At 36.5% G+C, this 26,330-nt stretch overlaps 1 protein-coding gene across 3 annotated transcripts in view; it reads right to left on the reverse strand.

Annotated features, from left to right (window-relative positions):
- Positions 1 to 6,709: 6,709 nt before the first annotated feature.
- The window catches only part of LOC145661033 (uncharacterized), a 325,868-nt gene continuing 306,247 nt past the window's right edge, over positions 6,710 to 26,330 (reverse strand). For all 3 annotated transcript variants that reach the window (XM_081726478.1, XM_081726473.1, XM_081726483.1), the window contains exon 2: positions 6,710 to 13,063. In XM_081726478.1, the coding sequence (XP_081582604.1) occupies positions 8,783 to 13,054 (4,272 nt within the window). In that variant the 5' untranslated portion in view covers positions 13,055 to 13,063 and the 3' untranslated portion in view covers positions 6,710 to 8,782. The remainder of the gene's footprint in view (positions 13,064 to 26,330) is intronic.

Raw genomic sequence — 26,330 nt, forward strand, 5'->3', positions numbered from 1 at the left:
CAATGTGATGCTATTTCCGTTCTGAAATTAAGATATTGAATTCCAATTCTTTTCTTGTAGTTGCAGAATAATTTTCATTGTTGCTGTCAGAATGCTATCACATTCAGCAATATTATCGCACATATTTTATTTTTTTGTGAATATTTATATATAGAGAATTGTTTTATAACAGCTGCGAAGTAAGATATAGGATGGTTTGTGTGGCAAAGAAGTCTTGGGTTCGAGTAATGTTTCTTGCGTGTTGGTCGGGACGCGATTTATAGATTTTTTTTTAAGTATTATGATGAAATGTGTATATAGGCTGGGCGTAGATAGAGGAGACAGGGTGTTTCTTTTTAAAATATAACGTCGTAGTAAATGGAAAAAATGATGATATGAATATATGAATATTTATTTGAATATGAATATGAATATTGTAGTAAAAGTGAATAGATGATAGGACACCCGTATAGTGTATACATGGGCCCGGTGTATTTTAGCCATATGATGATATATATATATATATATATATATATATATATATATATATATATATATATATATATATATATATATATGAAACGTAAATGTGTGGTGAGAATCGTTTCGAGTTCTGACCTCCACACCGAGACATCACTCGACAAAGTAGGCGAGTTATATATCAGAATGTATTATTACTTCGCAGTTGAGCCATAACAGTAGTATTTATTTATAACAATCTCGTCTGACAGCAGGGTAGGGATAGCATCATGTAATGGCTAAGTAAATGTAATTGTTCATCGATTACGATACCAAATAGTTGGCGTTTTGGGCTGTTGTAACATTATGTTTACAGTCGGTTATGAAAGAGAATATCCTATGACTCTGAGATTTTTTTTTCACGTTACCTACTCGGGCTAGTTTACAATATTCATGGAGGCGACAGCTCTGACAGGGTTACAGAACTAAAACAATTAGTTATTGGAATTTATTATTCCGTACCCGGGCATCGTCCCCTCCCCCCTTGAATATTTTCGTTTTCTTTTCTCAGTTGTCAAACTAGATAGTGATGGAAATTAATCGATGCCTCAGAATTTAGCGCATTCTGCGAAGGGGAGCTATCGGTGATGTTTGGTCATTGAAATCACCGATCCAAAATTCAGTTTATTTAATTTTTTTTATTTTGACAAATTACTAATTAGGGATATCTTAGCTATTACTTTTACTCTAGTTTCTTTACTGTCCTTGAACCTTCTTAGTTCTTCTGAGGGGTCGAATGTTTTTTTTCTTACTTAGAGATTTCAAAATTGGGGACGCAGTTACCTGGTCCCTTCCCCCTCTCCTTTTATCCTGCTGGTCTGGGCCGGATACGGGGCTCGGATTTCAATCTTACAAGCAAACTCTTGTGGGATTGGGATCTGATGGACACAGAACTTGCATCCTTGGCAGCAGGGCCTCCCTCCTAGTTTACGTATTTAAGTAAACCACCCTTTTTCGGCATATGTGAATATTTTTGGCTATGAGTTGTTATATATTTAAATTCGATCACTCTTCTGTGTAGTGAGTAGTACTTTAATCTTTCTTCTTTCGTTGGCGCCGCTTTCTCTCTCTTGTCTCTTCCTTCTTACTTCGAGATTTTTTTTTTAATTTTCAACCTCCCCCCCCCCCGATTTTGAAAGTATGATATATCAATGAATTAATGTATAATATATTTTTTTTAAACCGAAATGACCAGCTGAGACATCTCAAGACACGATTCGTTTGATGAAATAGTTAGGGACTGGGTTTACATTATATTTGACCCATCGGCGGGGTGAGTAACGATTCGGTACACCGTAATTTTCCACTTTCATTCCTTCACCATTGTCCGTCTGGGATTTTTTTTATCCAGTGGTCACTTTCCATTTAGTTTATTTCCGTGAATGTTGTTGTAATATTGGGCCCAAAGTTAAGATAAAAATTGTTTGGTTTATATATATATATATTCATGTATTTAAGAATGTTCTGTGTTACGTGCCTGCCTCACAAGTTTTTTTTTCTTTCCTTGATCTACTCTCCAATTGGATATGTGAAAATTTAAAATTACTAGACTCGCGGTATAAATGAAAATAATATTTTATGATGATACGTCGGAAGTTTTGTTTCTTGGTGTAATGTTGCAACCTTCTTGGACAAATTAGTGTTGGGGTTATGTAATTAAATGTGTGCGCGTGCATTAAATATATATATATATATAGAGAGAGAGAGACGTCGAAATGTAAATATGCATGAAATATATAATATTAAAGTGAAATGTAAAATGTTAAATTTATAATATGGATATATGTAAGAGCACCGCATCTGCCCCATACGTTTATTGGTTGCCATGGGTTTTAAGTAATGTTTTCCGACGAATGGAATGATGTAGTCTAATTTTTTTTAAGGAATACCGCCGCGAACTTAAATAATTTTTTTTTTGTTCTGCATAAATGTAATTAGTAGTCAATAATGTAAACAGTTTCAATGGCATGCATTTCGAAATAACGGCAGGTCTAAAACATAATCCAATCCCTCAACAAATATTATCCTTTAGTGATCAACCAGAAATTTCTTTTTTGAAAGTGTACCTAGAATCCCCCCTGTTTTCCAATGTGTATCCTATGACTTAACCAGTGTTTTACCACGATATAAATCACCACAATCCTCCCAACTAGTGAAGATCTCCTCAAATATAAATACTATGAATAAAAGTTATAAGTAATTCACAAATAAAGTGTTATGATGTGTCCCAGTGATGAATGACTAACTAGTAACCTGGAATGGACTGAACCGAGAGGAGAATTCTCCTCTGACCAAATGTTGTTGGTGAAATCCCTAGATGGGTATAAACGTTGTAGTATGCGAGTACTGTCACAAACTGAAAATAGTTGATGAATGGTTTTATAAACCAATAGTTATATATATATATAGATATATACACAAACTAAGTTAAATGGAGCGAAATGTTTTGGACGCTACGAGTAGTGCGTGATTTGTAATTTGAACGCTCAGAATTATTAATATTTTATTGCTCGACGTGAGGTAGAGACTCATAAGTTCTAATACACCTAAAAGTTTTTTTTTCTTTTCTTTCCTCTTTGTCCAAATTTTTTTAAGTGAAATAAGTGTCTTTTTTGCGTATGTCGCAAATCATAATTTGCTTTAGCATGCCTAAGATATAATATATGTAATTATTTTTTTTGTCAAGATGATTGAATATATAAAAATTTACTAAAATATAACTCTATGTATTCTATTAATATATAACCAAGAACTTGTGCTTTTAGTATTTTTTTTGTAATTATTTCTTTTTTTTCACTATGGATGTAATAAATTATTTGTATCTTTGTAGCTAGTTGGTTTCCCTTTAAACATATATACACTGTTCTGAGTGAGTGAGCGAGTGAATGCATGATAGATTTAATTTAAGTAATTTTAGTAATATCATTTGTCATATTAACATCTATAATATATGTGTCATGTTTTAATATATGTGTGTTAAGGTAAATAACCTAGGTCATGAAAGACCGCCACTAACAAATTTAAAGTCGGCTCTAGGAGTGAGACGAAAATAACAGGAATGAGCCTAAATACGACATCTTTCTTCCAGGAAGTTGAAACTCTTATTGAGACGATACATAAATTTTATATTGAGTTTATATTTATTTTTTTTCTTTCTCTTAACTAATTCATATGTGTGGTCGATCTCAGATCATGGAGTTCAGATATTGGATAGTTATCAATTATGGTTTGAGATTAAATTACAAATAATTAAATTTCACTTTTCTCATTTCCCGGTCTAGGTCTGGGCAACCCCACGAATGTGGTGCCTGGAGCTAGGTCTGGGTGGTATGAGGGAACGTGTCTATTCCACATCACTTCAAAATTGATTCTCCACTAATAGTATTTATAACGATTTACCGGATAATAACCATTCGAATTCATTACTATATCTCCTAAATCATCCAGTAATCCATTCTCCTTTAAAATCCTCAATCTTTCCTTTTCTTTTCTTATTTCTTTCTACTTCTCTCCCCTCCTTTCCCTTCTCACTCTTTCTTTTCTTATTTCTAACAAAACTGAAAAACTAATTAGGTCGTGACTGGGAGTAGTAGCTATCAGCACGGTCAATAAATTCGATTCGATAAGTTTCTTCGGAAGTCCGATTTGGGATAATTACCTCTAAAATGAATATGTACAGAGACTAAGAATAATAATATAACTTATTCAAAATTTACTTTACTAGAAAATTTTTACAGTTTCAATTAGTAGTAGATATTTCATTATCACTCTTTGCTAAGTTCAGGCGACTCCTCCTTCAACCACGATGTTAGTTATCATGCCCAAAATTCGTTTTTCACATTGACCATTTGATACATAAGATTCCACTTTCGAGGGCAATTAGATCCGCTACGACAAGACATAAGGTATTTTATATTTTCTCATTCTCCGTAACTTTGCTGTTCTTTCAATTCAGAAAAAGATATTTTGTCTATTTTATTCTGCAATATTTTGAAAGTATTAACTGATAAAATTCTGTGTTCATTCTCAAGAACAACCGTGATAGGGTATCTACAGGCGTGTTCTGGATTCCTTTTATGTGTTGGATTTCGAAGTTAAATGACTGAAGTTCTTGAAACCATCTAAGTAACCTACTATTCTAGCCCTGTAGTTTTCTTAAGTGACGCAAGGAGTTGTCATCATTCAGTATAATAAAATGTCGTCCAATAAGATAAAGCGCAAATTTCTGTAGGGAAAAACGTACAGCTAGTAGCTCGATTTCTGTCGTCGTATACCCTTTCTCAGACTTCTTTAAGGCACGTCTTACACAATGAATGACAGCCGGTTCTTCTTTAGTAGGGTTTGGTTGCCAGAGGACCCCAGAAATTCCAGGCAATGAACCACCACATTGCACTGTTTCCTTCTACTTCTTTCATTCCCCCATTTTATTTATTTCTCATCATCATCATCTCCCTTAGCCTCGATGCATGATCGTGGGACATTAAACTAAATATTTCACTTCATTTCAACACATATTAGTGGTGTTCTTCTTCCAAACCTAAAGAGAAATGTAGTATTGAACATTGGTAATTCCGTACACCATATGGCCTTGGCTTCGAGGCTCAACCATCCGTTAGAAATTTAAATGTGTACTCATAAAATTAATATCGAAATAACATTTTGATGACATTGACAGAAACTTAGTGCATGTGACCACAAGCTTGATTTTTTGGCGGGATGCTTATACGTTGAATAATTGTTTAGCAATATACGGTAACTTTTAGCCTACTTAGATATAGTACATCGAGAATTAAGCAATATAACATTATACAACAAAAAATTCACATTCACAAGTGAGAGTAATTTTATACAGTTACTTCAATAACTCGGCGTTTGATGCCGTTATTTTGTATTTCTAATATAGGCCAAAAGTATTTGTATACATTGAGTTTACACAAAAAGACAGACAGTTGAGTTCTTTTTCAGTTTTCACGCAAACTATTCTAACATATTAAGACGTTTGATTATAAACATTATTATTTTAACTTTTCTGTCTCTGTTTTGTCCAATATTGCTAATCATATCATCATCATCATCATCATCATCATCATAGCTATTCTGCCATAAATTGTAGGTCACTTGCTGCAACTGAGAAGCTTCGAAGTACGGTGGTTCTCGCTAGTCTCTTCGTTTTGACCCAGCAATTTTCTGATTTAATATCTTCCTTTAACTAGTCTCCTTCGTCCCCTCCCTCTCTTTCCTTCCATTATACTCTCTAGCACTTTCCTCATAATACAGTTCCTCTTCAGTCAATGTTAAAACCAGTTCCCATTTCCTCATCTTAATTAAATCTAAAATTATTCTTTTCTTCCCTACTGCTACTACTTCTAACATCTCATTCGTTTTCCGTTCAACCCAGTTCTCTCAATTTTTTTTTTCTCTATGCCTACGTTTCGAAAGCCCCCAATTTCTTTTCATCGCTTTTTCGTAATTTCCATGTTTCTGTCCCATAGAGTTAGAGTACATACTCGAATCAGTAAAACAAAATCTCAATATTTAATTGGAAAGATTAGCTACTCGTGGTTGAAAAGAAAAAAAATCTGACGCCTTTAGAGTGTAAAAATAATTTTGCAATTCATGGTATTTCAGTAATCTGTGTCGTCTTGATTTTCTTTCCAGCGTTTCAGAGGTAGCCTCCCCAGTTTGAGAACCAGTGGAGTATTGGATCTGTTAAAAAATATAAAAAGATTACGAAAAGTTGTGATTTATCTCATAATTAGTGAAGCGTGGGCACCCATTGAAAAAAATGAATAAAGGTTATCGCCTATGTTGTACACTATCATCATCCTTACACGAAGATAAACTATGTTACATTTAGAAACATACATTGTCTTTCCGTTACTATTGCACATTGTAGAATTTATTATCCCTTATATCCAGAGTAAAATTTACCTATGTAAAACATAAGATTTGTTAAAAGCAAAACTTGCAAGACTCTTGCTAGCAAGACGAAGACCAAGACCACCCGGCCTTGGTCTCTTGATCTTGCATTTGCTCATCACTAATGTTCATGAATAACATGAAAGCCTTCTTTTATTGGAGAGTCCTACCCATCCTACTCTCACCCAAGCAAAATCTGAAATGACCGTTCTGGTACAGGCGTAACCATCTTTCGTTGTCTGTGCATTTCTATAAGAAAGGAACTGAGGGGAAATAATAATAAATAAAACAATTATTTAAAATATAAATACATTTATTTTACGACGTAAAATATTTTATTTCACTTGAGAACGATATGCCATTATGCCAAAGTATGTAAATGGACAGAATTAAGGTACAAATTCACCTTCATGACATTGTACAGAAGTTCTAAGCAACAAACCCATTATTCCATCATCTTTGTAACCATTTAAATTGCTTATTTACTATTGCTATCCAGCTTAAACTACAATAAATATGTAATGTGAATCACGTATATATATATATATATATATATATATATATATATATATATATATATATATATCATTAAATACTGGTGTACATAAGATCTTATTAAATTATCCAACACCACATTACATTTACATGTACATGTCCCCGTATGCCATAATCGCTTCAACATACACATTACAAAACCTGTTCAAATATACCAAAATAGGAAATGACCGTATATCAACAAAGTATTAGTTTAAATAGAAGGACCAAACCACAATCTACAATATTCACACAACACACACGCCTACACAATCATACATACAATATATATACTTAATTTTTAAGTTTATCAAATGTGTGGTAATATATATATATTATGAGACACGTTTCCGAGCGTAAATGATACTTTCAATAAATATATAAATTTAAAAGCACAGCATAGGAATATGAAAAAATTAAACATGTCTTTAACTTAATCGCAAAACACATCACTTTTCATTTTAAGCGTCTAATACGTAAAATTGGTTATTTAAAAATTTACGTGAGCTCAAACTCTTTACTTTAAAGATTGTCTCTGTTGAATTTATTGTAGATCAAACCTTCCTTACACGTAATTTTCATTCCTAAGCACATTACATATATTTAGTAATTAAGCTTAAGGTCCCTATTTCTGAAGTTATTTTTGGTTTAAAGTTATACAAATATTCTGTGACAGATTTAAAGTAGAGGTTCGGATCATGATTTATGCGTGCTGTAGTTGCGTTGCAGTGGAAACACATGAATAACGCCCAGCGTCAAAGAATAGAACAAGTTGTTTGATCTGTTTCAGCAGTGCTGTAGTTCTAAGTTTCGAAACCCGGCGCATCTGCGGTTATTTCCTGGTGAACAAGACAAATGTAACGAACTTAATTTGCGCGCAAAAAGCTCAAGATTAAAACGGATCAAGCATCGGAAATTCATTAGGTAAGAATAATTGTATAAAACTCAATAGTAGTAAAGATTTACAATTACAAATAAAGCTCTGAGTTAAGCAATAATATTAAGTGTTCAGCTTATTCTTTAAAGAAGTATCAAGAAAGGTAAGTGAGTAGTAAGTGGTCCTTATTTCTATCTAATTGTATGTCCTAATTTTAGGCTACATTTAGTCTACATCTTGTGTCAAATAAGAGAAATAAAATCCTTGAAGTGAGATTCTTATTCTCACTTGATTCTTAAACGATAGATGAATGCATTTCTTTGGATTCGAAAGTCACAGATACACAAGATTTTCAGTTATTTTATTACAACTTTTACACACATCACAGTCACAATTAAATAATGTCTTCATATTCAATAGTTCACACAGTACTTGATAGTCTCACTAAACAAAATAGACATAATATGAATCTGTCCATTGTCACATATGTTCCATTCGAATGGATGAAGGAATTGAGTAAAGGAAAACCATAAAAGATAAAATAAGAGCAAATTCATGAGTGTATAATAACGAAAAGTGTTTTCCACTTTCGGAAGCATGGTTAAAATGTGTAACAATTATTAAGTAAGGCACAAGATTTTGAACATTTGATAAATTATGTAAGTGTATGGTAAGTGTAAATAATTGAAAGTTCTATTTTCTACATCGGGCATGTTAAATACTGTTGAACGATGTGTTAATTTTATCCGTCGTTAGTGAAACCAGCGACATGGCTTTAGATAATTAATCTGCTTCAAACCATTTGATTCGCACGGTATAGTGATAAATTAAAAAGAACATGACTAAATACTTGATAAATCGAAGTACTAGATATAGGAAAGGGTCTCCTTTTTCCTCTTAGATACCAAGTCCCTGAGGTAGCCTAGTTGGAGACAAGATTTATTATTTTCCTTATTATACTTTGCTGACTAGCTGTGTTTCTTCTTGTCCATTAGATTGCTTCTGAGTAGTTTCAACTTCTGGATAGGAGTAAATAGGCCTAAAGCCTCCAAACAATTGAGGTTTAAAATTTTCAAAATCAAATTTAGAAGACTGGTTGGAACTACCAGTAATGTCATCTTTATTAATTACGTCTGCTTTATCTACAATACCTGGTTTCATTCGCTCTTTTTCTCTTGAGCCCGAAACTGCACTCCAACCTCCTCCAGGAGAAGGCGCAACATTTGCGCTTGCGTGGAATGGGGCTTGGAAACTCATATCATGAGCTGAAGAAGTTGAGATTGCTCCTTCATTATTAGAAGAAACAGATAGTTTTTGATTATCACCGCCACCATGTGCGTGCATGACCGCAGATAATGTAATCTCAGCGCCAGAATTATGGCGATTTTGGGGAGGCAAATTTTCTGTAATAATAAGAGGAGATTGTTTTGGATATTCCGTTATTCTAAATGGCGTTATATTCGCGTGTGGGGAAGTGTGAAAATACTTTACTGTTGAAAATGTTGTATTATTGCTCGGTGAGACTGTTGTTCTCAATGTAGTAGATGTAGTCTCTTGATGTTGCTCCAGAATTTCTGGAGGACGAATATTAGGTTGTAAATTCTGGTGTCCATTTTGTATTTTAAGGGAAACACTTTCTGGCGCTGGTCGTCTATTAGTTGTAGATATTTCAGGTAAATTGTTTGGCTCTGTATTAAAAGAAACTAGTGGTGTGGAAGGTTTTCTTGTAGGCAAAGGTTTCTGGCCAAATGGGAGATAATCTTGCAGATATGGAATTATGTTAAAATCAGATTCTTCTTCTTCATCTTCAACATATACTTCTTCAGAAGGCGAATCACGTTTTTCTTGTGCTTCTTGAGATGTCACTTCGAAGTTTGTAACAAAATAATCAGGCCGTTCAATTTTATATGGGAAATCACTTTTGGTACTTGCTTCTTGTTGTGGTCTTGATTCAGTTTCTATATTGGTAATACGGTGTAATTCTTCAGGCACTTTTTGATTTAATAGAGAGCTTCCTACGGTTTCGTTTTGTTTTTTCAGAGAAACGTATGTGCTTTCTCCTGATGACACTCGTACTTCGTGATTATCAGAGGCAGGTTTGTCACCTAGTCCAGAATTTCTTTGTTGTGAATTTACTGGATACACGACAAATACTTGCTTAGTTTCAGCACTGTCGACGGGTCGAGGCCCGTAAGTCATTGGTCGAACTTCAAATGGAGGTCTTATTCCAATGTGATCACTTCTTGAGCTAATTCTTCCAAGTCCAGAATTTTGCATCATTTGCAGAGTAGAAACTTGTCGTAATTCTTGAGTTTGTTCCATATGTTGGGGACCAGTTCGACGACCAACAAGAGGTCCTGGTGGGACAGAATATCTAGTAAGATCTCCGTAAGAGTAATCTTCCTCTGGGCCTTGGGTCCGATGTATGCGTAGATGAACTTGTTGAGGAAGAGATGGTTGTGGTAACCGTTCATAATAAGGATGACGAATATTATCACGTCTTTCTATCTCTGTTTGCGGCCGATTTGTACCAAATCCAGGTCCTAAATGTTTATCATCAATTTTGACATTAGGCCGAAATTGGGGTAAGATATTCGGAAGATTTGAATCAAGTAACGTAAGACCAGGTTTCCTCTGTGTATTTTCTGGGTGTTCTTCTTGTGCAAGCTTTGCTCGATTTATGTAATGTGGGAGAGAATTGTACTGTGGTCTTCCGCCCGGTGGTGAGCGTTGATTAGGATGAATTGTCTTGGAAGGAGGTCTGTGTGAGGGCCTATAATGTGGATCTGAGGGATACCTTGCAGCTTGTAATTTTAGAATAGATGCTGCTTCCAATCCCGGACGAGAGAGTGCCGGTTTGTTTGATGAAGAATCATGTCGTTGAATATGAGGTGGAATATGGGAATCATATAGTTGTGGTCTTTGATGTGGAGGCAAAGGATTTTTATCTCGCAAATGAGCATTGATCATATTTGGTCGTCCAAATGTAGGATCTTGAGGAATAGGTAAGTTATTTAAGCGAGTCAATTCATGTTCATGTTGTGCCCTAATTGGACCAGTGGATACTCTGTTAAATGGTGGCCGTACTTTCGGATAATCATATTCTTCGGAATGTGGTCTTGCTTGAAGTGGTCGATTATATATAGGTTTTGAAGGTGTTAGTTGTGAGATAGCTGGTCCTTGAGACAAATATGGTCTTCCGGAGGTTCCAAGTTTGACCTTTTCATTCGTAGCAGTGCTTTCATGCAATATTGGTCTTCTTCCTAAGTTTGGTTTGGAAGGAATTTGATCATTATGTGCAAGTCTTACAGGATTTCTCTGTGATGTATTTGTATTTAATGATAAATGAGTTTGAAGATGATCTGGGTTAATCGGCGTCTTTCTCCGGTTCTGGGAATTTTCCTCGTGGTATGGAGGCCGTATTCTGAACGTATCTTCTGTTGATGGTCTCTTTGTAGAAGACATAATGCTGCTGTTATCATATTTTGGTCTTTCTTGCAACTGTGACGGCGGGCGTCTCGAGTTATCACCAAAAGAGGGATTTATTGGAGCCTTGGTTATTGGAGGCAGTAAAGAAGGGTGGTTTTGTAATTGAGTACCGTAATATGTTGGCAATGAGTCTTTCTGTCCTAGTCTTAATTCTTGATTCCCTCTGGATTTTTCCCTGGAAAGTACAACACTAGAAACTGGTGGGCTGTAAAAGTTAGTACTAACACTGTGTTCCAAATTGCTTGGACCGTTTTTAGGTCTTTCTGTTATTGTAAGGCGTGTATCAACGCTTGTTGATTCAAATTGAGACCATTGATTGGCATTATCTTCTTTTGGTCCAAAAATGGGTCTAAATGGTTCATCATAGTTGTACGGACCTCCTGTTCCGAATGAATTTGTAGAGCTAGCAGGAGTTGGGTACTTTAATAGAAGTTGTGGAGATCTTGTTTCTATGTTTGTTGCTGTAGTTACAGGAAGAACATGCTGATTTCCATCTCTTTGGTGTGCTGATTGAACTTGTTGAACGGGAAACCGATGAGACGTTTGAGTGGCGTATATGGGGTTTCTTGTCACAAAATTCAATATCTGTGATGCTTGCACACGACTCCTAGTAGAACCTTCTGTGAACGATTTGGTAGAAGTGGGTAAAACTTGTATTGGAGTCTGCGTTGGTTTTGTTTGTTGGTTGTTTCCTGAATTTGATTGGTAACCGACAGAATTATTAACATCTAGTTTAGATGAAGAAGAGTGCTTGTTTCTTTCAACAGATATATTGTCTGGCGAAGTTTTGAGTCCAAATCCAATGTCAGATACACCGTCATAGTAATCGTACAGGACTTCATCATTGGCATGTGAAGTTGATGAAATAGATGCATTAGAGTTATATGGTTTCTTGAAATCACCATAATGAACAGGTGGAAAAGAAGTCGTAGTGGAATGTGATTGTCTCTTTTTATGTTGTTCAATGTTATTTATTGTATTAGAAGTAGTAAAATGTTGTTGACGAAATATATAGTACGAAGGTGGTCTAGAAGTAGTTGTTGTTAGAGGTAGTTTACTATTACCTGTACCTTGAACTTTGGTATTGGCATAAGAACTGGATATAAGTGGAAACCTTTCATGAGGAGACTTCTCGTGTACATTATGTGTGGCAAAAGATTCATTATTATCGTCATGCATTGGAATATTAAGGAATTCGTGAAAGTCGGGTGGAAATAATTCAAATGGATTAATATCGTTTGCTGTTCCTGATCCTTTATTGTCTTTCCTGTCAATGTTATCGGCTTCATAAGGCTCCTCGTCATCGTAGTAATAGTCATCACCAATTGCAGAAGGAGTAACTACTACAGTAGATGGCTTTCTCTGAAGAGTCAACATTTCCTCAGTTTTATTATTTGAGAACGCTGACTGTGTCATATTGTTATGAGAAATGGCTTGAGACTTGTTGTTCTGTTCAACAGAAGATACTCCACTAAAGTCCACTGCTCCGGTAATAGGATCTTTCTCCAGGTAAAAGGGTTTACCATCCATTCCAAAGAGTCCTGGCATCCTATATCCGTGATGGCGTTCAAGAACAAGGGGTGAAGGATGTGGAATGTCTTGTTCGGTGCTTTCTTCATCGATTTCTGTTTCTGCAGATAAAGTGGTACTTTCATCTGAAGCAATTACTATCGAAGTGCAGCATATTACTAGCATCAATGACATGCAGAGTAGTAAAAATTGCTGTGTCCAACTCATGTTGAATACCTGAAATCATAAAAGAAGATTTAGTAAGTGCTTATTCACAAGAAATATTATGTAGCAGACAAACACAAATGTAAATAATACGTAATTTATTATAACGTATTATTTTAATATTATTTCAGTTATAATTTAAACATTCTATTGAATGCAATAATATCTTATGAAAGAATTACATAGTTGTCAATAACATTCCACGAGTACGTTTCTCATGACTTCGCTGATTTTTAAGCGGTTAAGCTACTGGTGTAATTGCTTTAGAAAGTTCAATTATACTCCATTGTTATCAGATTTTCAAATACCGGTATTTCAAATAAAGAAGAAGGTCCTATGAAATTTTCTTTTCGATGTTTCCCAAAAAGCACTTCAAACGTTACCATATAATTCGTTTCTCTATTAAAAAGAATAAATCTGATGATATAGAAGTTTCAGAGCTACAACTGTTGTTCAGAAAAGAGCCTTGTATGCAAACATGCAAACTGTGGTTACACCAGCGACGGCTGGTACTATATGTTGCATGATTGTGCAACCAGGTATGTTTTTTAATACTAAAGATATTTAAAAGTATTAAAGTAGTGTATCAGTAAAAAATAAACCTTTGCTCTTGAGCGCAAAACAGTATTGATGAATTTCTAAAAAAAATAAATTTAAAAAACTGAAAGAAAAAGAGTGATTTAGAAATCCAGTGGCAGAGAGCGTTGCAACTGGAAGCTGTAACATTGAGCATATGGCAGCGAGCTCCTATCTCTTAACACGAGGAAGTGTGTTTATTCTTGCGTTGCTGCTATCCATCCGTATAGCTCTCTTCCAGTTGCTACTTCGTCTTCAACTGGTATACAACAGTCAGCTTTTGTAGTAGTTACGAATTCCTCCGCTTGGCAGCGCTTGACTCAATTGATAGGTTGAGTGAGATATAGACGCTTGGAAGAAAGAAGTTATTCACCAAACAGAAACTCGCAAAATTACAAATACGATTCTGATGGTAGAAGGGGCGGATCCAGGCTGAATGTATGGGGAAGGGCGGTCGTTCGAAGTCAATAGATTTTATTTTACATTTATAATACAAAGGTAAAAATTCTTGGGATAGATTTTATTTTTAAAATAAAAATATCCTATTCTGGAGAGAGTGGGGGGGGGGGGCGATCGAGTCTCGAAGAAGAAAATGTCTTACCACTGGTCTAATTCCTAGCTCTGTGTCGTTCGTGCACATGATCCGGTGTTCGACTTCCGGCGGAGAGCATAAAAATTAATCTCAAATCGTTCACTTTCAATACTCATCTGTCTTCTTTAGTCTAAATTCCTGGAATGTTAAACTTTTATTTTTTTCATTTTCGAAGTTAAAAAATCTTATATTTCGTGCTTCTTTATAGTAGAACAGCAGACAAAAACAAGTAGTTAATGAAAATGTTTTTTTTTTTTTTTTTTTTGTCTCATATTCCTACAAAGAAATACTAACATTGTCGGAGAGGTGTTTCTGTACCCTAAAGAAAATAAAGCGGAAAATATTTGTGGTAGCGATGCTTTCTATTCAGGAAAACTTGGCGGACAGCATTTCAGATTTCAATGAAGTCATAGAAAAATTTAAAGCTCGAAAAGAACAAAGGAAGACCTTCCATTTTAAAATAATGCATAGTTTATTTAATTAAATAATTTTGTTTAACTGCGTGCATGAATATATGCAATTTTCTTGCTTTTCTTCTTTTTGGGTTAACGATATCCTTCATGGCTTACAGCACATGCTATATATTCGAATTATCTCTTGTTCAATAACATGAACGTAGAAGTTTTATATATAAATAGTGTATAAACTTACATTGATAGTGTTTGTTGGGAAAAAAAAAAGAAATAACCTATATATTAAATCAATATTAGAGAATACACTTTAATCAATAAATACACAAATAGAGCTTAAAAGACTTTCCTCGTCATATTTCCTGAATATTTTTGGATAAGACTCAAGAATACTGGGGGAGGGGAACACTTGCGCGTAACTACATACATTTGATATTGCAAGATTGCAACCGGTGCTTCTACAGACCACGAACCGCTACTGGGTTACACTATTTATTTATGTTAAAAATATCTATATTAAAGAGTTAGTATGTTTGGATTCCATTAGTAATGTTTCATGAGTATTCTTTTATCCCCTCAGTGAACTTTCACTTTAGTTCCTTTTCATATTCGGGGCACTCAAAGCTTTTTCCTTCTTTCAAACAAAGCGACAATGAAGTATCAGCACAAATGTTGGCAAAGGATTAAGTTTCTCATTCTTCTAACAAAACATTTTTCTTTTTAAATAAATAATGTTATGTAAAGTTGCTTTCTCTTGAATTTTCTTATTACAAGAACTTGTTTAGTTTTAACTAACTAACTAACTCTATGGCCTATGGAACCCGGAGGTTCAGTGCCGCGTTCACAAAAGCTCTCCACTGACTTCTATCCTTAGCTAATTGCATCCAGTTTCTACTTTGTATTCCTATCTCTGCGAGATCCATCTTAATATTATCCTCCCATCTGCGCCTAGGTCTTCCTAATGGTCGTTTTCCTATGGGTCTACCAGTCAAGACTTTGAAAGCGTTTCTACTTTCTTCCATTCTAGCTACATGACCTGCCTACCTAAGCCTCCTAGACTTGACGACCCTAACAATGTTGGGTAAACCGTATAAACTATGTAGTTCCTCGTTATGAAGCTTCCGCCATTCCCCATTCTCGTTCCTCTTGGGTCCGAATATTCTTCTCAGGATCCTGTTCTCAAATACTTTCAGTCTATGTTCTTCCCTCAGAGTAAGCGACCATGTTTCGCAACCATACAGAACAACAGGCATAATTATCGTTTTATATATTTTAAGCTTCAAATTCCTCGACAGAATTCGCGACGACAAGAGATTTTGAACCGAGTAGTAACACGAATTCCCTGCTTTTAGTCGACATTTAATTTCTTCGTGAATATGATTTTCGTCTGTTAATATTGATCCTAAATATTTGAAAGTATCCACTTTATCAAAAGCATTATTTAATATTTTAACGCCTCCACAATTTGCCGTATTACGGTCCCGACGCACTTCCATGTATTTAGTTTTCTCTGCATTTACCTCTAAACCCATGTCCCTGCAAGCGTTTAATAAGATCTTTGCATTTATTTCTACTGTTCTCCTATCATCCCCTATTAAATTTACATCATCAGCATATGCCATAACCTGGTGAATGCCGTTCAACTCTAGGCCCTGGTTGCTATCTTTGATTTTCCTTATGGCGTATTCCAGCACAAAGTTAAATAATAATGGCGACAACGCATCTCCTTGTTTCAGGCCATTTTCGACGTGGAAGCTCGTGGACAAAAATTTTCCTACCCGGACTTTACTTTGGGATTCACTTAAACATATCTTAATTAATCTAATTAGCTTTCTCGGTATTCCAAGTTCTGTAAGAACGTTGTATAATGTTTCTCTCCTAACCGAGTCGTAAGCCTTTCTAAAATCAATAAATAGTTGATGTACCGGGGTGTTGTATTTCCACTTCTTTTCGAGTATTTGGCGAATGGTAAATATTTGGTCGATAGTTGATCGATTTCGTCTAAATCCGCACTGATAATCTCCAATAATTTCATCTGCGTATGGGGTCAATCTTGCTAACAGAATATTTGAAAGGATTTTATAGGATGTTGACAGAAGAGAAATGCCTCGATAATTATTACAGTCAGTTTTGTCGCCTTTCTTGTGAATTGGAACAATGATTGACTCTTTCCACTCTTGTGGCAATTCTTCCTTGTTCCAGATAAGCAGAATGAGTTTGTGTATCTTGTTCCACAATTTTTCGCCTCCAGCTAAAATTAACTCAGCCGGAATTTCATCTACACCCGGAGATTTGTGTTTCTTTAATTTCTTTATAGCGGCTTCCACTTCTATTCGATTGGGTTCTGGAATATACAGTTCTGCGGTGTGTATCTCCTTTTCTCCACGCACATTAGTTTTTGGCTGCGTGTTCAGCAAATCGTCAAAGAAATCTTTCCATCTGTTTAAGAGGCTATCCGTATCAGTGAGAACTGTTCCGTCAGATTTCTTTAATATATAAGCACGAGGTTGATAGCCTTTCTTAAATTCGTTGATCCCCTTATACATGTCCCGAATATTTTTATTTTTACTATTATCTTCAAGTTCCTTAATTTTAGCTTTCAAAAAATCCCGTTTCTTTGTTCTAAAAGTTTTGGAAGTTTCCCGCCTGATATCTGCGAAAGTTTGTGTAGTTATTTCATTCGGATTTTGTAGCCAGCGTAATTTTGCCTGTTTTCTCTTCTCTGCTAGTTTAATGCATTCTTGGTCGTACCATGGTTTGTTCCTACGTATTTCCGCGTGTCCCAATTTTTCTATTGCTGAACTTTTAATGCTATCTCTAACTTCAATCCAAGTATCCTCAACACTAGTGCACTCCGAGTCTTCTAAGACCGAGAATCTATTCGAAACTTCAATCTGGTATTCCTCTCTTACCTGGCTCTCTTCTAATTTCTTTAAATTAAATCTCTCCGTTTTCGGACAATGAATATTACCTTTATTCAACGATAATCTCTCCCGTACTATCGCTACTACCAGGTAGTGATCAGTGTCACAATCAGCCCCTCTAAACGACCGGACGTCAATTATGCTAGATTGTCTTCTTCTATCTACTAAAACGTGATCAATTTGATTATGTGTTTTTCCGTCTGGTAATGTCCAAGTGTATTTATGAACGTCGCGATGTGGGAATTTTGTACTCTTCACGATTAGGTTTTTGGATGTTGCAAAGTTCACGAGTCTAACACCGTTGTCATTACTTTCCTTATGCAAACTTTCGTTCCCTATAATCGGTTTGAAAATATCCTCTCGTCCTACCTTCACATTGAAATCCCCTAATAGAATCTTCATATGGTATCGCGGGAGTTGGTCAAATATCCGTTCCACTTCTTCGTAAAAACTATCTTTTATATCGTCACCCTTATCCTCAGTTGGAGCATGTACATTTAAAACAACAATATCACACCACCGTCCCTTAAGAGTAATGAAAGAAAGTCTGTCAGTAACAAATTCAACCCGTTTAATTGCTGGTAATATTCGTTTGTGAACGAAAAACCCTGTTCCTAACTGGTGATTTTTATTTCCTTCCCCGTAAAAGAACGTAAAATTTCCGGAATTCTCAGATCCATTTCCTTCCCACCTAACTTCCTGAACTCCTACTAAGTCCATCCTGTATTTCTCTAACTCACTCGTTACAGATTTTAACGCGCCTGCCCTATAAAGACTTCTAATATTCCATGTTCCAAATCTCATGTCCATTTTCTTTTGTTGATGTCGTGCCAAGTTATCAGTCCTTGTCCGAGGCTTTTGTGAATGTTTCTGAACAAGTACCTTTTTTTACAGGATGAGGGTGTTAGCCTTACCCAAACCCCCAAGCTGGAGGACCACTCCTAGTCGTCTGTCCGCGACTGCTTATTCGCAGCTAACCTCTATATCTAGAGGCCTTCTCCTCGATCCGCAACCTGAGGACGCGCCATGCCGTGGTGACAGGAACCCACGTTACACGGACTTGTTTAGTTTTGTATAACTAAAATGGTGTGTATTGTTAAGGAAAGGAGAAAGATTTACATAGGAAAAATGATGTCACTAGAATAAGATTTTCGGTTTTCTTTGGAGATTTCATTTGGAGAACCTATCCATTAATTCTAGGTTTTCTTTCATGGAATAGAGACTGCGGTGGCTCAATGATAGAGCGTTCACCTCTGATAAGTGGGGGTCCCTGGTTTGATTCCAGCTTTTGAAAGTGGACTTTGTGGTGGACAAACACCGTATGCATGGTTTTCTCTGGGTTCTCCCGTTTCCTCCCATTTTCTTCATTCCACTATTTCATACACTGCTGTGGGACGTAAACGTGAACGATTTCATTTCTTTCAGGGAATAAATTCTTGTGGGGATCGTACCCTTTTATTTCCTTACTTAATAAGAAATCAGACAAGGGGATGAAAAGAGATTTTTAAAAGGAATGGAGTGGAAAGTATCCTGAAGTTGAAGAGCGGCAGACTTTGTATAATGATTAAAAAGAACGCCAATTCTCAGGAGTGAACGGGAATAGATGCCGAATCTCTGGACATCAATCTTCAACCAGTCGACCATGTGCCTGGCCATTCTGAAGGCATCATGTCTCAGCGAAAGTTTATAACTTTTCGTAAACACATATACTCAGAATTAATTAATCTACTACTAGAAAACATTTTTTTAAAGTTTATATTCTCGTTCAACCTTTTGTCTTCCTGAATTAATAGCACCATAACAGGTATAATTCGCACAAACAGAACGAGAGTAGAAATTGTTTCAACAGTGCATGGGACCTGGAAATCATTTTATAACTCTTGTTTTTCCATGTCAGAACAGCTATTTTTAATGTCTGGAGGAGACATTATTTCATACCATCTTCTTCTGGAGAAAAGTGTCTAAAAACTTATCTGTTTAGAGACACATATGTACCCAGATGCTTTCATATCAGGGCCTAAAATTGAGTGGAGTACTTCACACTTTGTGGAACTGTAGGAAAGGAGTGTGGAACTATAATTCTTAAAGTGTGGAGTGGTATTAATGTGAGTACCTTACTTTTCTCGGATTATGCATTTAAACGCGTTTAGTGCGTCAAAGTCAATACATTCACTATGTAATGGGTTACTCAATTCCATATAACTGCCAGTATATGACATTAAGCCAGTGTTAATACGTATAGGTCTCTCCTAGATGGCAGGAAAAACTATTGCCAATTTTGAGGTGAAGGAACTTTTTAACTATATTTAGTTTTCAAAGGTTTCCACTTGCATTAATAGAGTTTTAAAATATGCAACTAACTGCACGTTTATCTGTTGTTTCAATGGGACATTACACTTTTCCGATATAATGAAATGTTGTTTTGTAGATAAAAATTACACGATCCTTTGAATCCGTTATAGAAATATGTACTACCAGAGATAACATACATGAATAACCGCCGAAGCACCGTAGACTCTCAACAACCAATCATAACCCAGGAAATATTATCCGTTCGTAAGTTTCATGGGGAAAAAAATCTCGCTAACCGGCCCGGGTTAATTGGTGACGATGCATTGTTGTCTTTGGTAAAGTAATTTGATTACTTTAGAAACAATAACGAAAATGAAACAGAGGAAGGAAATAAAGAAACAAAAGGTAAGCCAATGTTCCTTTAGTTGATCTTTATGCCTGCAGACACGACACCTGACACATTGTTCTTATCTAGTTGATTTACCGGTACTTTGTGCCTATAAGCAGCATAGGGTATTCAATTTTCCATGTTGCTGGGCATTGGACATTAGGTCTATTTATTTTTATATGGAACATTGGAATCCAAAGCCTCAGTAAAAGTGTAAGGGATCCCTCCAGGAATTTCTTTGTGTGGGCACCCGCTACTGACTAAATATTACCCGGTTTTGAGAAATCGCGCTCACAGTCAGCAGTATGAACAGGTACAGTAGGCAGTAGCCTATAACGCAGTAAATTTGAGCCAAGTTGGGCATGTTGGGGAAAAGAGTACATGGTAGTGCTCTCAAACGGGTCGGATCGGGTCAGTCGGGTCAGCTCGGGTCGGGTTGTCGGTTCAGGCTACTCGGGTCGGGTTATCGGTTCAGGCTACTCGGGTCGGGTTGTCGGGCAGTCGGGTCGGGTCAGTTCACTTTGGTCAACTGAGTTTAGATTGAGCTTAAGCTCGGCTGGAGTCGAAAGCTGCTGTTTTTCACTAGCTGCCTAATTTAAAAATAGCAATTTTCAATTGATTTTATAGAAACCATAAATCTATTTTGAACACTTGCAGCTAGTGTTTTTATGGTAAATGCTTATTTTTGTACTTGTGTGTACTTTAATTTTTAAATGTGGAAGATTGATTTTACCAATCGACTGTAATATTAATATCTACGCCAATATGGAGTCTGGATTTAGAACAAAACTAGAAGTTGTTTAAGCAAGGCCAAAAGAAAGATTGGATATGGACGACCAAGACCAAGCGGGGCCGCGGTGGCTCAGTGGTAGAGAATTTATCTCTGGTGCATGGTGTTCATGGTTCGATCCCAGCTTGTGCTAAGTGGGATTTATGGTGGAGAAACGCCGTGTAGTGGGTTTTCTCGGGGTTCTTCTGTTTCCTCCCACTTTCTTCATTCCACCATTTCATTCATTTCTCATGGTCACCATATCCCTTAACCTCGGTGCAGAATCGAGGGACCTTAAACTGAATATTTAATTTAATTTACCAAGCCTAAAAACATCAATACAAGAACAAGATAAAGATTGGATATGCAAGACAAACTGCATAGTAATCTTGCCCTTGGCCTTATTTTGGTGATCACCAAGTAGCGATGAGCATATTTACTTGCTTTCCATATAGTATGAAAGACTATAATCAAAATCACACTTGGTCTTCATTTGTACCGATGAGGCGAGCATTCTTGGCTCTTGTATAGCATGAAAGACCACCAAGACTTGACTGTGCAAGACAAAGAATAGGACGCAGTATTGATGACCAAGACCCAGGGTGCGAATTGTTTGAACTTCATTTGTTGGGCTGAAAGTGATTAAATAAAATTAGCACTTTATAATTAATTATCATACTGTATTTTTAAATTTTAAATTACAAAATTCATATTGTGTATCTTCGTACTTGCAACTATATATACTGTAAAATACGTTTTAATTACCGAGAAAGAAAAATCATAGTGGCGCGGGTCCCAGTATCATAAGAACCTATTTTGGAATGAAAGTTAAAGGGTTGGAAAAAATCACAGGTGTTCTCCCGTTTCCTCAACCCTTTTCATTGTAGTTAAACGATTTCCTTTTGTCTCCGCCAAAAGACTCTTGCTACTGCCTTCCGAGAAAACCCCCTGCCGTCCGAGCAGGTGAGAACACTGACCTTGAAGAAAAATTTCGTCACATAGAACTAAAGCAAGAAAAAAAATAAATTTCTCCCTCATCGGACATTGGTATCAGTTATAAAAAGAAATAACCAAACCACGAAAGTGTCAAATATTCATTAAGATGCATATACAAACCCCCCACTTGATCTAGCTAGTGGTTAACGTGTAAGACTTCGGTACACGTGGTCCGGGTTTAATTCCCAATGGGAGTGCATTTTGGCGTTCACCCAGTGTCATGACAATAGTGCTCTCAAACGGGTCGGATCGGGTCAATCGGGTCAGCTCGGGTCGGGTTGTCGGGTCAGGCTACTCGGGTCGGGTCAGATTGGGTTGTCGGGTCGGGTCAATCGGGTCAGCTCGGGTTGAGTTGTCGGGTCAGGTCAATCAGGTCGGTCTTCAACCCGACCCGACCCGACCCGTTGAGAGCATTAGTACATGGTCTTGTTACTGGAGAAGTACTTCACCAACTCGGAGTATTTTTATTCTTTTCACGTATTAACGCGGCAATTTTAAGTGCGGGTAAGGTGCGAGGCGGCGTTCCGGCGATGTTAAGTGCGGAAAACGACGCCCCACGTGAAGGGATCCCTAAAAATAGGTACGCCTACTCATATAAGAAAGGTAACATCTGTTTCTGTTTCTTCGTCATTACTTTCCACGTTTTGTGTATACTGCAGTGATAATGGGGAGTAAGTAGAATGCTGTAGACTAGTCCCCCCAGTATCGCTTTTATGAACCTAATATATATATAGGTGTTTGACAAAAAAAATCTAAAACGTTTGCAAAAGTGTGAAAATCATACCTAGTATGGCCTGGGACCTCCTAGAATGGACTTATACAGCTCCTGAATCGTGGTGTATGCAATTTTGTACAATTGTTTTTCCAAAACATGCTCCAGTTCCTTAAAGGATGCTGGTGGAGGGTAATGAGACCAAACACGCCTTTCTAACTCACACCACAATTGCTCGATGATATTCAGATCTGGTGATTGTGGGATCCAGGGGAGGTGTCATAGCTCCTGGTCATGCTCCTCAAACCATGATTTTACCGTTTTTGCAACGTAACAGGGTGCCGAATCATTTTGGTAGATACCATTACCATCAGGGAACAATATTTGGGCCATGGGTAGAACCTGGTCCCCCAAAATGGCCTCATACGCCTTAGCATTCATCATTCCATGCAGGGCTGTGATGGGACCTGCAGAAAACAATATATCACTGCCCATACTGTAACAGAACCACCGCCATGCTTTGCAGTTGGGAGCAGTCTGTACCATAAGCCTGCGACGGTGTTCTCCGTACGTAAACACGACCGGTTGTTTGAAACAAGGTGAAGGTCGATTCATCGGACCATGTTACGTGTTTCCACTGCTCATGAGTCCATGCGTTGTGGCCCTTTTATCACTGGATACGCCTCTTCGCATTTACTGCAGTAACCAGGGGTTTGGCGATAGCGGCCCTGCCATGAATTTTCATTTTATGAAGTTCTCGTCGCACTGTTTTGGATGAAACCGGGTTCTGTGGGCCGGAATTGAGTTCAGACGTAATTTTCATTGTAGTGGTCTTCTTTTTAGCTGTTACAATCCGTTTTAATGCCCTCCGGTCCCTATCTGACAGGATTGTCTTTCGACCACTGCTGTACTTTGCAGACGTTGTTTGCCCATGAATTGTGTATGCCCTCGTGACATTGGACACAGTGCCTTCCGATATCCCCACAATGTTCGCCACTGTTGCCACTGAAGCTTCAACCAGACGAGCACCAACGATTAAGCCTTTTTAGAAGTCTATCAGGTCGCCCATTTTACCGCAGCACTTTCACACCACGACACTCACAGGTGAACTGGTTACTGCTGATGGAAGAGAAAGGTCCACATGACAGATTGAAAACAAAAAACGATCGGCAACCGCAACACGTGTTGTACAGTAGAGGGCCAAACTTACGTGTCCTATATGAAGTGTTTTTAGATTATTTTGGTCTACCCCTGTATATATATATAATATCATTTTTTTTTTCAAAATTATAGGCGTATGTTGAGTTTACAAGTGTTGTTAACGGGATGATCTACCTTTTCTCGGCACAAAAATTTTTATATTGGACCTTATGGGGAGAACATGGCTACCGAATTTCCTCAGTTTCTAAGGAACTAGGTGTCTCTAATGGGAAAGAAAAATTTTGCAGCATTCTACAGAAGTTTATTAACGGGTTGAAATACTTAAATTGTATATTTGTCTGCTAGTTTAGCAGAAATAAATTATTAAAAAATAAATAAATTAGTTTCTTTTTATACAAATTATAATATGTCTAACTTTGGAACCAATTATGGTAGAAAGATCAACTTTTTTGTTTTATTCCTTGAGAAGAAACGACTCTAATAGTTTTAATCACAACCATATCTGATACGCCAATTAAAAAATAGTATTTTAATATAAGTATTAAAGTCCACCTGTCAAGAAGTTTGACGAGGGTAAGGCATCCGCGCCCACCCTTTTTTTCTGTTTTCGTCCCGAGAGATATGAAGGAACCGTTTTCACAGCAGGTGTCAATGCGAATGTAAACATCCTGTCCTCACGTTCAATAGCCCAAGTTCGGCCACTTTCTCTCTCTTTTTTTTCTCTCTCTCTTCCGAGGAGGTGTTTCTACCCTGTAAGAAAATTATAGATATGTAGAGAAAATGGTAATCAATTATTTCTGAGAGCCAGATGATAGACAAGCATTCTAAAATGCTTTCGAATTCCAAAAATGTATCGACCATAACTTTACCATCTGGTTATTTTCAGGAGGCAAAAGTTATTATTATTATTATTATTATTATTATTATTATTATTATTATTATTATTATTATTATTATTATTATTATTATTATTTGGAGTTAGAGTGCAAAGCCACGAAGATACAAATGGCTCCATTGGCTAAACATACACATAGCTGCCCCCATTCGGAACATCCCTTTGTGCGTTAGAAAACATGCTATAACAATACGCCCCTCGCAAAAATTTAATTCAACTCTTATTGACCTCAGTAGCGCTTACTAATAGCATAAATGCTATAAATCAGGCATTTGCAAGTAGGAACAGGGATTGGCCGAATCACAGAAATCTTACTGTCGTCACGGGCTGTAAAAGTAATATATGACATTTTCACAAGAAATAATTATCGGATAATTTAATAACGGACAATTTCGCGGGCTGTATAAAAGAACTCGGCGTGTCAGATCCGGCCCGCGAACCGACCTTTGGATATGCCTGCGTAAACATTCAACAAAAATATTTCCCCCGTAGGACGCTTCTTTGTATTGAAGAGAAGGCTAGAGCGGTATCTCAAGAACAGCAACAGATAATATTCCAAAAAGATGTCTCAAAAGTATCAAAGTTCTGAACAATTTTTACAGCTGTAGGGGAGAAATGAAGTTATTTAGGACATTATTATTTTGTTTATTTCTAACGACAACTAAAAAGTTTATGTACATTGTGCAAAATTATTTTGACTTGAAAAGAATCTTTTGTAATTAAATTTAACGAGTTAGTTCTTGTGTGATCTGATGAGACTTCAATTGAGACTCCCCCCACCTCGCTCCCCTGTATCACTTGGTTTGACATTTCAAAGAAAATATTTTTCATTACTGTTTGTTTTTATGTTATCTCAGGACATATTTCTAGTTCTGCCTCAGAAAATATGTTGTATGTAAAGAAAGGATGAATATTTTCTAGAGTACATTAGTAAATCAAAGAGTAAAAAAAAAAAAAAAAAAAAAAAAAAGCTTTTGGCACAGGGCAACAAGAGACAGCTTTCCTTGAAAAATTGAAACGGCTGTCGTTTGTACTTTTTTCTGGATCATGCTGGCGTTCACATTGAAGTAAGGCAATTTTGAACCAAATTTGATTTCATTTCTGACTTTTTTTGGTGTGTGTGTGTGTGTGTGTGTTTGTGTGTGTGTCATACGTATTGCAACAGTTTTGAATGAAGAGTGCGGGACACATTTTAAGCAAGGTTTAAATTGGTTAAATCGGTGTCTATAAGATGAACTGAATCAAAATTAGCGAACGGAATGCTATTTGGTCTATTTATTGAGATTTGAGGGTCCTTCAGACCGAGTCCAGAACATTAAATTAACTATAAATCGAATTCTAATAATTCAGACTTGATAGCATATTGTTTTCAACCACATTGAATGATATATATTAGCAATTAGTTTTCTACCGTAAAAAGTAGCCCTCTCAAGCGGACCACCATAATTATCCTTTGGCTCATATTATTGTTTGTTCAAACCTTCCCTACCCTTGTTTAAATCTACCTCCCAAGGGAGTATATTTGAACGATATCCCCTATGGGCTTACGTCTCATCGAAAATTT

Source organism: Thermobia domestica, chromosome 1 (assembly GCF_964235325.1).
Source record: "Thermobia domestica chromosome 1, izTheDome1.hap1.1, whole genome shotgun sequence".
NCBI classification, from domain to species: Eukaryota; Metazoa; Arthropoda; class Insecta; order Zygentoma; family Lepismatidae; genus Thermobia; species Thermobia domestica.